This window comes from Zeugodacus cucurbitae, chromosome 6, assembly GCF_028554725.1.
Source record: "Zeugodacus cucurbitae isolate PBARC_wt_2022May chromosome 6, idZeuCucr1.2, whole genome shotgun sequence".
NCBI lineage: Eukaryota > Metazoa > Arthropoda > Insecta > Diptera > Tephritidae > Zeugodacus > Zeugodacus cucurbitae.
In genome coordinates this window covers 34,732,879-34,746,285 of record NC_071671.1, presented here as the reverse complement: position 1 = coordinate 34,746,285, position 13,407 = coordinate 34,732,879, and the positions used below count along the sequence as shown (strand labels likewise).

The window sequence follows — 13,407 nt, the reverse complement described above, 5'->3', positions numbered from 1 at the left end:
TTAGTGATTTTAAAGCCGCTTGACTATCCGAAAATATGAATATGTGCTTAGTCGTTAGCACTCTTTTTGACAAAACGAGAAGGCTTTCTTTAATTGCAGAGATCTCTGCTTGGAAAACACTGCAGTGATCCGGTAATCGGAAAGCGATTCTGGTATCCAGTTTCTCTGAAAATACCCCGCCTCCTACTCGTTTGTCCAGTTTCGAACCGTCTGTATAGATACTTATCCCAGAATCTTTGTCCACTTTTCCCATTTCCCACTCCTCTCTAGAGGGGAAGGATATGTGTAGGTCCGAGTTTAGATTCATTTCTATAGGATTTCGAAAGTCCTTACTATTCGGTATAAATGGGAACTTGCCGAGTATACTGGAATGACCCCTATTACAGTTTTGCAGTAGCGACGATTCTCTTAGCCTTAGTGCCGATTTCGCCGCCTGTTGCTTGCAAAATAAATCTATAGGCAGTAAATACAGAATCGCATCTAATGCCTGGCTCGGCGTTGTTCTGAGAGCTCCACTGATACATATACATGCAGCTCTTTGTAAACTTACCATACACTTTACTGCGTACTTTTTGTCAATTATTGGCCACCAGACCAGTATCCCAAATGTCATTATCGGTCTAACTACAGCTGTGTAGAGCCAATGTGATACGCGGGGAGTTAATCCCCATTTTGGTCCAACCATTCTTTTGCAAGTGTATAGTGCCAAAGCTGCCTTCTTTACTCTGGCCTCCAAGTTTGGTTTCCATAACAGCTTCCTGTCTAAAATAAGTCCCAGGTAGCTTGCCTTTTCATTTATTGGTAGCGAAGTGCCGTTTATTGAAGATGGTGTGAACTCTGGAATCTTGTGTTTCCTTGTAAACATCACTAGTTCAGTTTTGGTTGCATTTAGGCTTAATCCACATGATTTTGCCCAACGATTTATCTCATTTAGCCTTGTTTGCATAAGGTCCGCCACATCGTCAGCGTAGGCCACCACATGTACTCCCCCTTTCTCTAGATCTAACAACATACTATTCATTGTTAGGATCCATAGAAGTGGGGATAGCACGCCTCCTTGAGGTGTACCCCTTTGGACAGATCTGCACATCGTCGAAACTCCCAGCGTTGAAGTTATGAACCTGCCTAGAAGCATCTGTTCAATAAGTTTCATGAGTGATTCCGAGACGTTCAGATCTTTAAGCGCGTTGATAATGGCCTTCGGCTGGATGTTGTTAAACGCGCCTTCTATGTCTAAGAAGGCTATGAGAGCGTATTCCTTTACCACTAGAGCCCCTTCAATCTCTGTTACCACCGAGTTTAAGGCGGTTTCCGTGGATTTTCCTTTGGAGTACGCGTGCTGCGAAACTGCTAACTTTTCCGGAGCTAGCTTACTTCTTATGTTAATTTCTATTAATCTTTCCAGTGTTTTTAGTAGAAATGAGGAAAGACTGATTGGTCTAAAATCTTTTGGACTTGTGTGAGAGCTTTTGCCCGCTTTTGGTATGTATATTACCTTCACTTTTCTCCACAATGAAGGAATGTAATTTAACCGAAGGGTTCCTTCGAGAATGCTTGTTAACCAGCCCGTTACGTAACTGAGCGATTTCTGCAATTGAGCCGGGAATATACCGTCAGGCCCCGGAGATTTAAAAGGCTTGAAGCTGTTAATTGCCCACCTTATTTTGTCTATTGATATTAAGTCTCCAATATTAGGATCTGTGTCCACTACTCTGTCTAGAGTATACTCAGCGGTGGAGCTCTCTGAGCTGCCCGGGAAATGGGTATCCATCAGAAATTTTAAGGTTTCTTCACTGGATTCCGTCCAGCTCTGATCTGGTTTCTGTAGGTACCCAACGTTATGTGTAGCCTTTGCTATTACTTTTCTTAACCGAGACGCTTCTGTCGTCGTCTCGATTTCTTCACAGAAGGATTTCCACGATTTACGTTTTGATTTCCTAATTTCCTTTTTGTATAACTTGAGAAGGCTATAGTATCGTTCCCAGTCTAGCTCTACTTGGGATTGTTTCGCTACGTTAAATTGCCTCCTGCACTCTTTCGGAGATTTCTTGAGCTCAGGGGACCACCAGTGGGGTCTAATTCTTTCCTTACTGCGACTAAGTGGGCATGCCACTTCTAATGCTTGTTGATAAGATTCTGTGAACCTTTCAACTAAGGAATCTATGTCTTCCCTGCTCTTAGGTTGGAATGGAGGAGTCATAGGGATATACCTCTTTAGCTCTTGCATATGCAATAGCCAGTTTGTTTTCCTATGGTTCCTATATTTATTATCTTGACCTGCTTTGTCACTCAGTACACATTCAATATACCGATGATCGGAAAAGAAGTGTTCTTCTAGAACCCTCCATCGTATTACTCTGTCTACCAGTTCTTCCGACACAAGTGTTATATCTAATACTTCTTGTCGGTTTCTGGTAATAAAAGTTGGCGTGTTTCCTCTATTACACAGTAATAGCTTAGTCCTTAATAAATAACTAAAAAGTAGCTCACCTCTTGTGTTTATATCTGAGCTGCCCCATAGTGAGTGGTGTGCATTGGAGTCGCATCCAAGTATTAACACACTCCTGGACGCCTCGCTTTCTTGCACCAGCCTTTTTATCAGCAGGGATGGTACCTGCTCCTCATCATACGGCATGTAGCAAGAGACAAGCCGGAAGTTACCTCTGCTCGTCTCCCAGCTTACTGCCGTTGTGTCCAAGTCACTATATTTGTACTATATAAAAACATTAAGATTCTTTTTAGCCAATATACATGTCCTGTTCTTACCTTCGAAATGTGACATGTAAATTTTATAGTTTGGCGTCCTCAGGCCGCAAATCCGCCCTCCATTAACCCATGGCTCCTGAATGAGGACAAAGTCAGGCTGATCTATTGCCATGCGGTTAATTAGGGCTACTGACGCTACTTTGCTGTGGTGAAGATTAATTTGTAGGAGATGCATTAGTTAAAGTTACATCTACATAGTCTTGAGAATCGCTTAAAAGCTCTTTCTCAGTATATAAGTTAGAGAGCCTGTCCGCCAGTTCAGACCCTGAGGAACACTCACCTTGTTCGAGGCTATCGACATCGCTCGAGGACTCCATAGGATCTTCCTCCACTTCACCCATCTCGTTATCCGAGGTAAGATGGTCGATAGCTCCGGCTTTATATGTCTTCACCTTGACCTTAGTGAAGCCATAGTTAATTTCACCGCCACTTCTGTTCAGCGGTTCGATTGCGTCATTCGTTAGCAACAACAAAATCTGCATTGTGGCCCTTTTGGTCTCCACGCCCGATTCGGTTGTCGCTTCGTCGAATGCCTTAACGAACTTCCAACCCCCCGTTGGTAGGTTAGGGTTGCAAGCCCTGATCAGCTGCATAATTTGATCCGGCTGAGATGGTGTAGCCGGTATCCACACTCGTGCCCTTGGTCTAGACGGTATATCTTTTCTGTCGACCGCTATTAGTTTGGCCCCAGGATATACCTCTCCCACTTTCGCTAAGGCGGCTTTATAGAGCTGGACCGATCGTTCGTCGTCACATGCTACTATTTTAATTTGGCCCTGGTACCAACCGGCATCTGTGCATGACGGCGGTGGACCCGGATTGCTTAGTAGCACTTCCAGGGCCACGTTAGCCAGCGCAGCTTGCACCCATTTCCATTGGGTTCTGGGAATTCTGTCTTCGGGATCTCCCTCATCCAGGACACCAATGATAATGCGGTTCCGGGTCACATCCGTAAACGATTTGTTGGGCGTCTCCTTTATTTTCGGTCGTTTAGCCGACGGCTTAGCCTCTTCAGCTGACCTCTGTCTTTTTGTTGCTCCTGCTGGCGGTTCTATGCTAAAATTGGGAAGAACCGCTTTAGCACACTCTATCGTTTCCTTGAGTTCCTTAGTGAGCTCCTCCTTTGTTGGTGGATGCAGGTGAGCTCTTCTTAGAATGTATGCAGCGCGTTTCCTCTCTGCATGCTTCGCCTTCGATGGCTCTTCCACCCTGAGGGTAGGCCATTCTTTCGGCACTGCACCAGCAACTAAACTTTTGGCTTCTCCCTTTGCCTTCTGCCTCTGGTTGGTAGGCTTGGCTCCGTATGCCGCTGTTGCTGTTGCCTTGCTGGAACCTGGCTTAGCTGTAGTTCCAGCACTGGTGCCAACCTTAACATTCAGACCAGGCAAAGTCACTGTCTTCGTGCTGACTGTCTTAGAGCTCGTTGCAAACGCTGCTCTTTTCTCGGAACAATCCGCTCCTTCCGGCTTTATTAAGGGAGGACCGGACTCCCCTGATTTTTCATTTTTATTTATTAAAGTGTTCATAATTGGACCCACGAGTGTGGGGGAATAAATGTCCACTTGTGCATAGCCCCCGATACGCAAGCAAGGCTATCTTATTACGGAGGGCGCCAGGTATCCGTAAGCTCCGTTCGAGACTGGGCTATTTAAGGGCCCCCAGCCAGGTTGATCCTCGGCACGGGTCGCATGACACCTTGATCCAGCCACTATCATGATACGACTGCGTCACCGAATGCTGTGTTATTGAAGAGCAACAAACACTCAACAACGGAGTCGCACCTTAGCTAGATACCTCGCGACTATGGTGGGGACAGACCGTTACCAGACAGACCCCTCCATAGTTGCAACGTCGGCACCCTCGCGGAGAAACACGTAAGAAAAATGATGGTGTGGTTAAATGCTTAAACTGCGGGAAAGGTGGCCATATTGCACGTAATTGTAATATGGAATCGAATCGACCCAATTATCTATCCGGACGGAAACGCAAAGCTGAAGAAGACCAACCAACTTTGAAAAGCACCCAATCGTTAAACTAAACAGAGCCAGTCGGAAAGGGCGCGTGCTGGCTCCCTCAAGTGAATGCCCTGTAATCTCTGTCTCTCAAATAAATAGGAATACGAACAACGTTACCGTTAGTGGATGCGTGGATGGTAAAAAGCACTTTCTGACTGTGGATACGGGAGCAACACATTCCATAATTCGATCGGATCTAGTTAACAAGGTGCAAAGTTACGTACTGCAACTGGAGATGATGCTCAAGTTCTCGGGGAAGTAACGTGCGAAATTGGAATAGGAAAAATAGCCGTGTTACATAACTTTATAGTGGCAGATATCGTCGACGAAGTCATAATTGGAGTAGACTTTCTAGCCAGTAAAGGAATCGAATTAGACATGGAAAACAAAATTATGTCTTATAACAATATGGAAGTGCCTCTTATGTTTGGTTATGATAACAAATGCAACGTTAGACAAGTGTTAATAACAGAAAATCAGAAGATTCCACCAAAATCAGAAGAAATTATTTGGGCAGAAATAGATGGAGACTATGGGACGGACACGTTGTGGGTTGTTGAAGGCACGAAAGAATCCATACCAAACTTACTTATAGAAAAAACCCTGGCTATGACACGACAAGACAAAATAGTTCCAGTAAGAGTCCTTAATGAGTGTAAGTCACCAGTCACAATCTCCAAAGGAGCTATATTAGGGCAGTGTCAGGAGATTAAGGCCGTAATAAATTGCGAAACACATCTTGAATTCTGTGGGTAAAAACGATATTTCAAACGAGATTAATGCATGGACCAAGGAACTTGAAGTAGACCATAAAAAGAAGGCCAAACAACCTCTTCTCGATACTCCACCATATTCGACAAAGGTGAATCCAAACCAGGTAGAACCAAAATTGTGAAACATTCCATCAACACCGGAGATGCAAGACTAATCAGCGTTCCATTAGCCAAACGTGAAGTTGTAAGCCAGACCATACGTGAAATGAGCGATAGCGGCATAATTGAACCATCATCGAGTCCATGGAGTTCACCTGTAGTACTTGTGAAGAAGAAAGATGGTAAAATGAGGTTTTGCGTGGACTACAGAAAGTTGAATGATGTCACGAAGAAATAAAGTTATCCATTAACTAGAATAAATGACAGCCCAGACTCACTATCAGGCACGAATTGGTTTTCAACACTCGATTTGAAAAGTGGCTATTGGCAAGTGGAAGTAAACGAAGAAGACAAAGAAAAGACGGCTTTCAGCATTGGAGATAGTCTATGGCAATCACTGTAATGCCCTTTGGGTTATGTAACGTTCCTGCCACTTTTGAGAGGCTTATGGACCAAGTGTTAAAAGGATTGGACTGGAAGACATGTTTGGTATACCTAGGGTGACCTCCTTTTCAAGATCTCATTTACGTACACACAAATTTTTAAAATATTATGTACAGTTTTAAATTAATGAAAAAACGGTGCTCGCAAATGCAATTTAATTTAATTTGATTTCAATTTATGGTCAAGTTATGGAGAAAGCAGTTTATTTTTCGATATCCAAACTCGTTATGCAAATGATTGGCATTTTTGAATGCGTATTTTTCATTTTTAAAAATTCAAAAAATTCCATACAAGTCATTTTAATGTTGTATCGAACATATAAAAGATCTCGCAATGTTTCGATCTTTATTTGTGATTTTTCATCGTTCCAAATCTGATTGATCAGAGAAAATACTCGTTCAACGGTGGCTGATGTGACTGGCAAGGAGAGAATATACGATATGATTCTGCCCATGTGGTTGTATGGAACCTTCTTTTTGACGAAATGTTGAAAAATTTCAGCCCAGCGTTGATCGGTGGCAATACCATTTTCTTCCCACGATTGGATTTTCTCTTCGGTTACGTATCTTTCCAAATACGTGAACTGATTGAATAAATCAGTATAGGATGATTCCAGATCAAAATGGTTATTGGTTGCAATGTACTTCGCGGTGGTTTCGATAAACTTCCATTGCGGTGGTTGATCAAGCGCACACCAGGCAAAAATCATAATATGGTCAAATTGTTCTTTCCACTTTTCAATATATTTTATACATGATTCTAAGAAAGAAATTAATAAAATATTTTAAATTGAAAATAAATCTAAATTAATATTCGAACCATAGATGTGACGTGAGAGATCTTGCATCTCTTCTTTTGACACTGTTTCGTCAACAGCAGAAATATGTTCCATTTCCTTTTGCACTGTAGCGGACAAAAATGCTTCTTTTTTCCGAGATTCGAGCGATTGGACAAAAGAATTGAGTGCATGCCCAACTTCCATTGCATTAATATTGTCGCTTTCCACTGCTTTAACTGTTCTGTTGAAAATAGATGCCTACATAAGAAATTAAAAAGAAAGTTATTGTTGCCTGACACATTTCATTCCCATTAACCGATACTTACTTGATCACGAAGGAAAAGCAGCCACATCTTGGCCCTTGGATCTTCAAAAAATAGTAGCAAAGAATTTGGGGTGTTGGGATCTCCCAAAAAATACTCCTTAAGACCATCAAAAATTCTTAATATTGACTCGACTGATGACAACAAGCCTAGGAAACGAGTTTTGCTGTAACCTATCAGTTTTTTATATTCCACATCAACGGATTCACAAAATTTTTTCAATTTTGCGACACGCACGGTGAACAAATAGAAATGTGAATAAATTTTGACTACAATCATCTCCACATCAAAAGGCATTTTGTCGCAAGCTTTTTTTTAAAGTATTGTGAACAATATGCGCTGCACATCCAACGCCATTCAATCCAGGATAAAGCTGCTTCAGTTTGTAAAACACATTATTTGTGCCGGTTCGATTAAAGTTGCTAAAATTACACGCCGCGTTATCTCCACAAAACGCAACTAGTTTCTTATTTATGTTCAATTTGTTCATAGCGCTATTCCGTCCGTCAATATAGTGAAGAAATGGCAGTCATTTAAGTCTTTCTGGAGCTCTAGTAGAACTTTTTAAATATCTATTGAGTGTGTGGCTGGACGTGGCAGCGTGCAATGCATTTAGGTGATTTTTTGATTTAATATGCGACTCAATATCTCGGCGACCACTATGCATAATACTAAAACCCGTGTTGCACACTTCGCAAAGGACATCACTTTCGGTCTTCGCTTTCTTAATAAACGAAAATTCTTCGCGCAATTTTTCGTTAAATATATTTGCTTCACGTTTTCGCGACATTTTAAAAAAATAATACAACGTACACACACAATAGCGTCGCTTCCACAATATCACCTGTCAGCATAAGTTCCACAAATTTTTGGTAGAAAATACATAAATAAATGTAAATAAGTAGAGCTTTAGCATATGTTATTTCTCTTTAACACGAACAAATACAATAAAAGCATTCCACAAACGGCGTTGCCATAATGGCGAGTTTAATATAGTTAAAGCTGGGTGAATATATTTAATTTGCATTAGGGGTATTCATTGCATCGTGACGGGTGGGACACAATTGTATAGCATTTTTTTGTTGTTTTAACGCAAATTAAGTACATCAATATTCTCCGTTTCAATTTACGTACACTTTCGTGATTTTCGCTAAAGCTTCGGTACACGGTACATGGCTCAAAATTTGCGTACTGTACGTGTCATTTACGTACAGGTGGTCAGCATAGGTATACCTAGACGATATCATCGTGTTGGGTAAAAGCTTTGATGATCATCTCAAAAATTTGGAAGAGGTTTTCAAACGCATAGCCAGCGCTGGTTTAAAACTGAGCCCAAAGAAGTGCTCTCTGTTCAAGAAGGAAGTGAGCTATTTAGGGCACAAAGTGACTACGAAGGGCATTTGTACAGCTCAGGAAAAGATAGAGGCAGTAAAGGATTGGCCCAGACCTAAAAATTTACATGAATTGCGGAGTTTCCTTGGACTGTGTACGTATTACCGACGATTCGTTCCAAATTTCGCCAGTGTAGCTAGTAGCCTCCATGAACTCACGAAGAAGAACAGAGCCTTTGAATGGAATGAAGAACAAGAATTGGCCTTCCAAACTCTGACGGGGAGATTATGTACTGCGCCAATGTTAGCATATCCAGTTCCAGGCTCAACGTTCGTTTTGGACACGGATGCTAGGGGCTATGCAATTGGAGGCGTTCTATCACAAGTGATTGACGGAAATGAGAAAGTGGTCGCGTATTATAGCCAGACGATAAGAAAGTCAGAGTTATTGCGTAACGTGAAGAGAATTACTGCCATTGGTGAAGGGCATCAAACATTTCCATAAATTCTTGTATGGACAGCGATTTTGAGTAAGGACAGATCACGCCGCATTAAAATGGCTTCTGCAATTCAAGAATGCAGAAGGACAGTTGGCACGGTGGATTGAGAGACTTTAAAGTTATGACTTCTCTATAGAACACCGAAAGGGTAGTAGTCATGGGAATGCGGACGCGATGTCCCGTCGTCCTTGTAATTTAGAATGTCGACATTGTTCAAGAGCTGAGGCCAAAGAAAACATTATAGATGTTCGATTAATGTCAATAACTTCGGCAGAAGGCTGGGATCCAAAGGATTTACGAAAATGTCAGCAAAACGATCAAGATTTGGAACTGGTAATGCATGCAGTGGAGCTGAACAAGCGTCTAACGAGAGAAGAAATAGCTGCAGAGAGTCCAGTTGCAAAGGCATATTGGGCACAGTGGAACAGTTTAAAGTTGGTATCTGGTTGCTTATATCGGGTATGGAAAAGTAAAGAAGGACAAATCTCCCGATCTTTCATGGTTGGTCGGAATGAGAGATTACCTAAAATTCGCTACGAGATGCACAAAGGTCCAAGTGAAGTGCACATAAGAATCACGGAAACCTTGGGAAGGTTGAGGAATCAGTTTTGTTGGGTTGGTTGTTGTAAATCAATGGAAGATTGAAAAAATGAGGTGTCGAGTTCCAAGAGAGATTGACGAAATGGTGGACGCGGACAACAAAAGTTGGGAAATGTGCCAGAAGCTATGTGTTCGGAAAATATGTGAAGCTGCATCACATCCACGATCCGATATCATGGTGGAAAGATTCATCCGAAATTTGGAAGAGCATTTTGCAAAGCTGGTGGACAAGTATCATCACAGATACAGAGGATGTCCATATATCTATTTTCCTGGAATCAACGGCATAGAAGGCTGCGAGTATAAATTTTGGTTATTGATTGATTTAAAGTTTAGGATTAATGCCAATAATGAAAGAAATGCTAAGCGTTTGGTTCTGGAAGTACGTCTAATCGGGACGAACAGCCCTAAGTGGAGGGCAGTGCAACGAAAATATCACCAGAACAAACTAGAATAGACAATCGAAAGCGATAACTTGCCAGATGTATCTAGACATCGATATTCGTAGTTGCCAGAATGTTCGAGTGACGATAACATGCTAGCAATCGACTATATAAGGGCTGCCAGGCTGGCAGCAAGACACAGTTCTAATAAGAGAGTTGTCGAGAGAGGACAATTCTAAGGAGAGAGTTGTCGAGTAAAATGTAAACAAGCTATAAGTTAGAGTTGTAAAGTAGATAGTAGTAGTATTGAGTAATAAAGTGTTAAGTTATAAGGAATTATAAATAAAGATTAGTGTGTAGCCATTAATGTGTGACTTTTATTTGACAATCCAGTGATCGAACTCAGGGTAGAGTTTAAGAGTAAACGACAGATTTTGGAAATCCGTTACACTATGATTGGAAAAATAGTTCAATATTTCTCTTACTTTGATAAACCCCGGTGTTGGATCTGCCAATGCAGAAAGTGGTTCTACGCGAAAGAAGTTGTGATTTCTCGCAGTTTTGGGTCTTTCACCCGTAATAGTACCAAAAACACTACTGAAAGTGCACATGTAGTTTTGGTTCGCAGTTTTGGGTCTTTCATCCGTGATTGTACCAAGATCGTTGTCCGAAAACGTGCAAGAGGTATATATAAATAGTTAAATGAAGAATGTAATGTGCAAGAAAGGGATGAACGATCACACGTACACAATAGTTTCGGGTACTTTTGTCAACTCGCCCTTAAGAATGGCATAGAACCTTTCATTGAAACTGCTGGTACCGCTCCCTGGCATTTCACCGAAGAATTCGCTGGTACCTGTCTTGCAGGGTGGTAGCCATACAAGCCTTGATATAACCTCTGACATATATCGCTAGCCTCGATCAATGTGCAGTATCCAAGGCAATCTATAATCTGACATATATGGCGAAATATAAAATTTTGCCCGTCGAAATGCCACGTTACAATTATTTTAGCGTAGGCGAGGCACAACAACAAACACATAAAACATTTGGAAAAAGTATATTGTGTCGTTTAGAAATAAAGCTAAATTTAAGATTTATATTAATCGAGTAATATGTGGCGTACGTGCAATGTAGTATCACAAACCATTTTTGGTATGAGTACTTACATGCTATATTTGCTGTATCAAATGAGAATACCTACACTAATCGTGATATTGTTTACTCTTCAATGTTCAACATACGGATTAGTTTCATATGATTATTTGGAGAACAACGATATTAGTGGCTTAAATAGTGTCGAACAAACGTCCCGTTTTCCCTTGTTAATGCCGAAAGTTGTGCCCAATAAGGTAAATACTAATTTGTGATATTGTCTGAGGGTCGGCTTTAGTATACCCTCGCACGATTTCGGAGTTAAAATGGGGGGGAAACTTTAGTATACTATCCCAGGCTTTCGGTAATGAAATGGGTATCCTTGGAAAGAGGAGGTTTATTTACAGCCATTTTCGTCATAATTTTTATAAAATAAATATGCAGAAACAATGTGGTAAAGTGTAAGTGTAAAATAAGTGCAGAATATTAATGAAATATTCAGTATATATTGTGAAAATTTAAGATAAAAAAAGCACTTTTTTCAACTTTAAGTGCGAATATCTCGATTTTTAAAAATTTATTTTGTTAAATAAAAGAAGAGGAATTTTGGCAAAAAAAGAGGAATTTATGGATGAATTTATATATGATATCTACAATGTGGCAGCGCTCGTTTTCCGCATAATTGTAAACATATAAATCTTAGAGTGAAAAGTGATTTTTAAAATAAGTAATTTTTGTTCAAAAAAACTTTAAATAAATGTAAAATTTGAGTTTTATTGAATGTTAGTAACCCAATGAACATTTTTGTTGATTCTCAAATTGAGATGCGTTTGAGAATCAACCTTAATTTCAAAGCTGACTTATAGTTTTCGAGATATTCGCACTTAAAGTTGAAAAAAGTGCTACTTTTTTCATGAATTTTCACAATATATACTGAATATTTTATTAATATTATGCACTTATTTTACACTTACACTTCACCACATTGTTTCTGCATATTTATTTTATAAAATTTATCACGAAAATAGCTGTAAATAAGTATTTAACATTGTACACAAATCTCTTAATTTCAACAATAACAAAAAGGGTTGCAGCTTGACAAGTAATAAGTGTTGCCATATCAGATATTTTGCAAACGAATGAGAAGAACCAAAATAAATAAATACCCAAAATGCAGAAACAAATGCCCTATAAAAAGATTATATAAAGATAATATAAGAAAGTTTATGATATTCACTCTATGCACTATAAGTAAGGGAAATGAAAAGTTCTTTCGTGTAGAAATACTTTCCACATTGGCGGCCTTCGGCCGCGCTTCAAAACATTAACCCTGGTCGAGCCAACACCGGGAGTTATCAAAGAGGGGGAATTGAAATACTCTTTCGTGTAGAACTACTTTCCGACTTTGCATTAGTCATAACACCATTATGGTTTGGTTTGGGGTATAATCCTTCTTTTTTCTGTTTATTTTTATTCTTTTGATTTTTGCGAAATATTTGATGTGGCAACACTGATTACTTGTCAACCTGCAACCCGTTTTGCTATCTTTTAAACGAAGATTTATGGCAAATGTTAAATATTTATTTACAGCCATTTTCGTCTTAATTTTTATAAAATAAATATGCAGAAACAATGTGGTAAAGTGTAAGTGTAAAATAAGTGCAGAATATTAATAAAATATTCAGTATATATTGTGAAAATTCAAGATAAAAGTAGCATTTTTTTCAACTTTAAGTGCGAATATCTCGAAAACTATAAGTCAGCTGCAGTTATATGTATATATATTCTTAATCTGGAGAACCTCCTCTTTCCAACGATACCCATTTTATTACCTAAAGCCTGGGATAGTATACTAAAGTTTGCCCTTCATTTTAATTCAAAATATATATTAATTTAAGGTTTTTTAAGCAGAAAATACTTATTTTAAAAATCACTTAGCACACTAATAGCTGAAAAAGTTTCTGTGTTTACAATTATGTGGAAACCGAGCGTTGCCACATGTTAGAAACCATAGATGATCGATTTTTTATTGACTGTGTTTTATTTATTTGCATATCATGGTTTTTTGTCGTAGAACTTTCTTCTGCATCAAGTATGTATATAAAAAATATTTTTTTCGCGTATAACTCTTTTTTGCACTGGCGGCCTTCAGCCGCGCTTCAAAAATATTACCCTGGTAGAGCCAAAACCGGGGGTGTCCCCTCGTTGTGTTCAGGTTTTTTCGCGTATAACTCCTTTCTGGTCAAGCCAACACAAGTGTTAGCAAAATAAGGGACTGTCCTCGATATGATTTTTAAAAA

The 13,407-nt window shown here is 39.8% G+C and overlaps 2 protein-coding genes across 3 annotated transcripts in view; one reads left to right on the top strand and one right to left on the bottom strand.

Annotated features, from left to right (window-relative positions):
- Positions 1-5,166: 5,166 nt before the first annotated feature.
- On the bottom strand, positions 5,167-8,118 carry LOC128922738 (uncharacterized). Its single transcript, XM_054234302.1, has 3 exons — positions 7,202-8,118; positions 6,917-7,133; positions 5,167-6,856 (listed from the first exon to the last, which is right to left on the bottom strand). Exons 1-3 carry the CDS (start codon positions 7,493-7,495, stop codon positions 6,300-6,302), a joined length of 1,068 nt encoding a protein of 355 aa, XP_054090277.1. The 5' UTR covers positions 7,496-8,118; the 3' UTR covers positions 5,167-6,299.
- A 2,901-nt stretch (positions 8,119-11,019) lies between these two features.
- The window catches only part of Phm_1 (peptidylglycine alpha-hydroxylating monooxygenase), a 114,287-nt gene continuing 111,899 nt past the window's right edge, over positions 11,020-13,407 (top strand). Inside the window, exons 1-2 of one of the 2 annotated variants that reach the window (XM_054234299.1) lie at positions 11,029-11,167; positions 11,264-11,364. In XM_054234299.1, coding sequence (XP_054090274.1) covers positions 11,128-11,167; positions 11,264-11,364 — 141 coding nt within the window. In that variant the 5' untranslated portion in view covers positions 11,029-11,127. Of the gene's footprint in view, positions 11,365-13,407 lie in introns of both variants that reach the window. The other variant, XM_054234298.1, reaches the window with a different exon arrangement.

Bases quoted from the DNA above. Each gene is read 5' to 3' on its own strand.
- LOC128922738 (XM_054234302.1), bottom strand. From the start codon at position 7,495: ATGCCTTTTGATGTGGAGATGATTGTAGTCAAAATTTATTCACATTTC. The intron at 7,134-7,201 runs GTAAGTATCGGT...TTTCTTATGTAG, and splicing joins TGCTTTTCCTTCGTGATCAA to GCATCTATTTTCAACAGAAC. The intron at 6,857-6,916 runs GTTCGAATATTA...TTTCTTTCTTAG, and splicing joins TCTCTCACGTCACATCTATG to AATCATGTATAAAATATATT.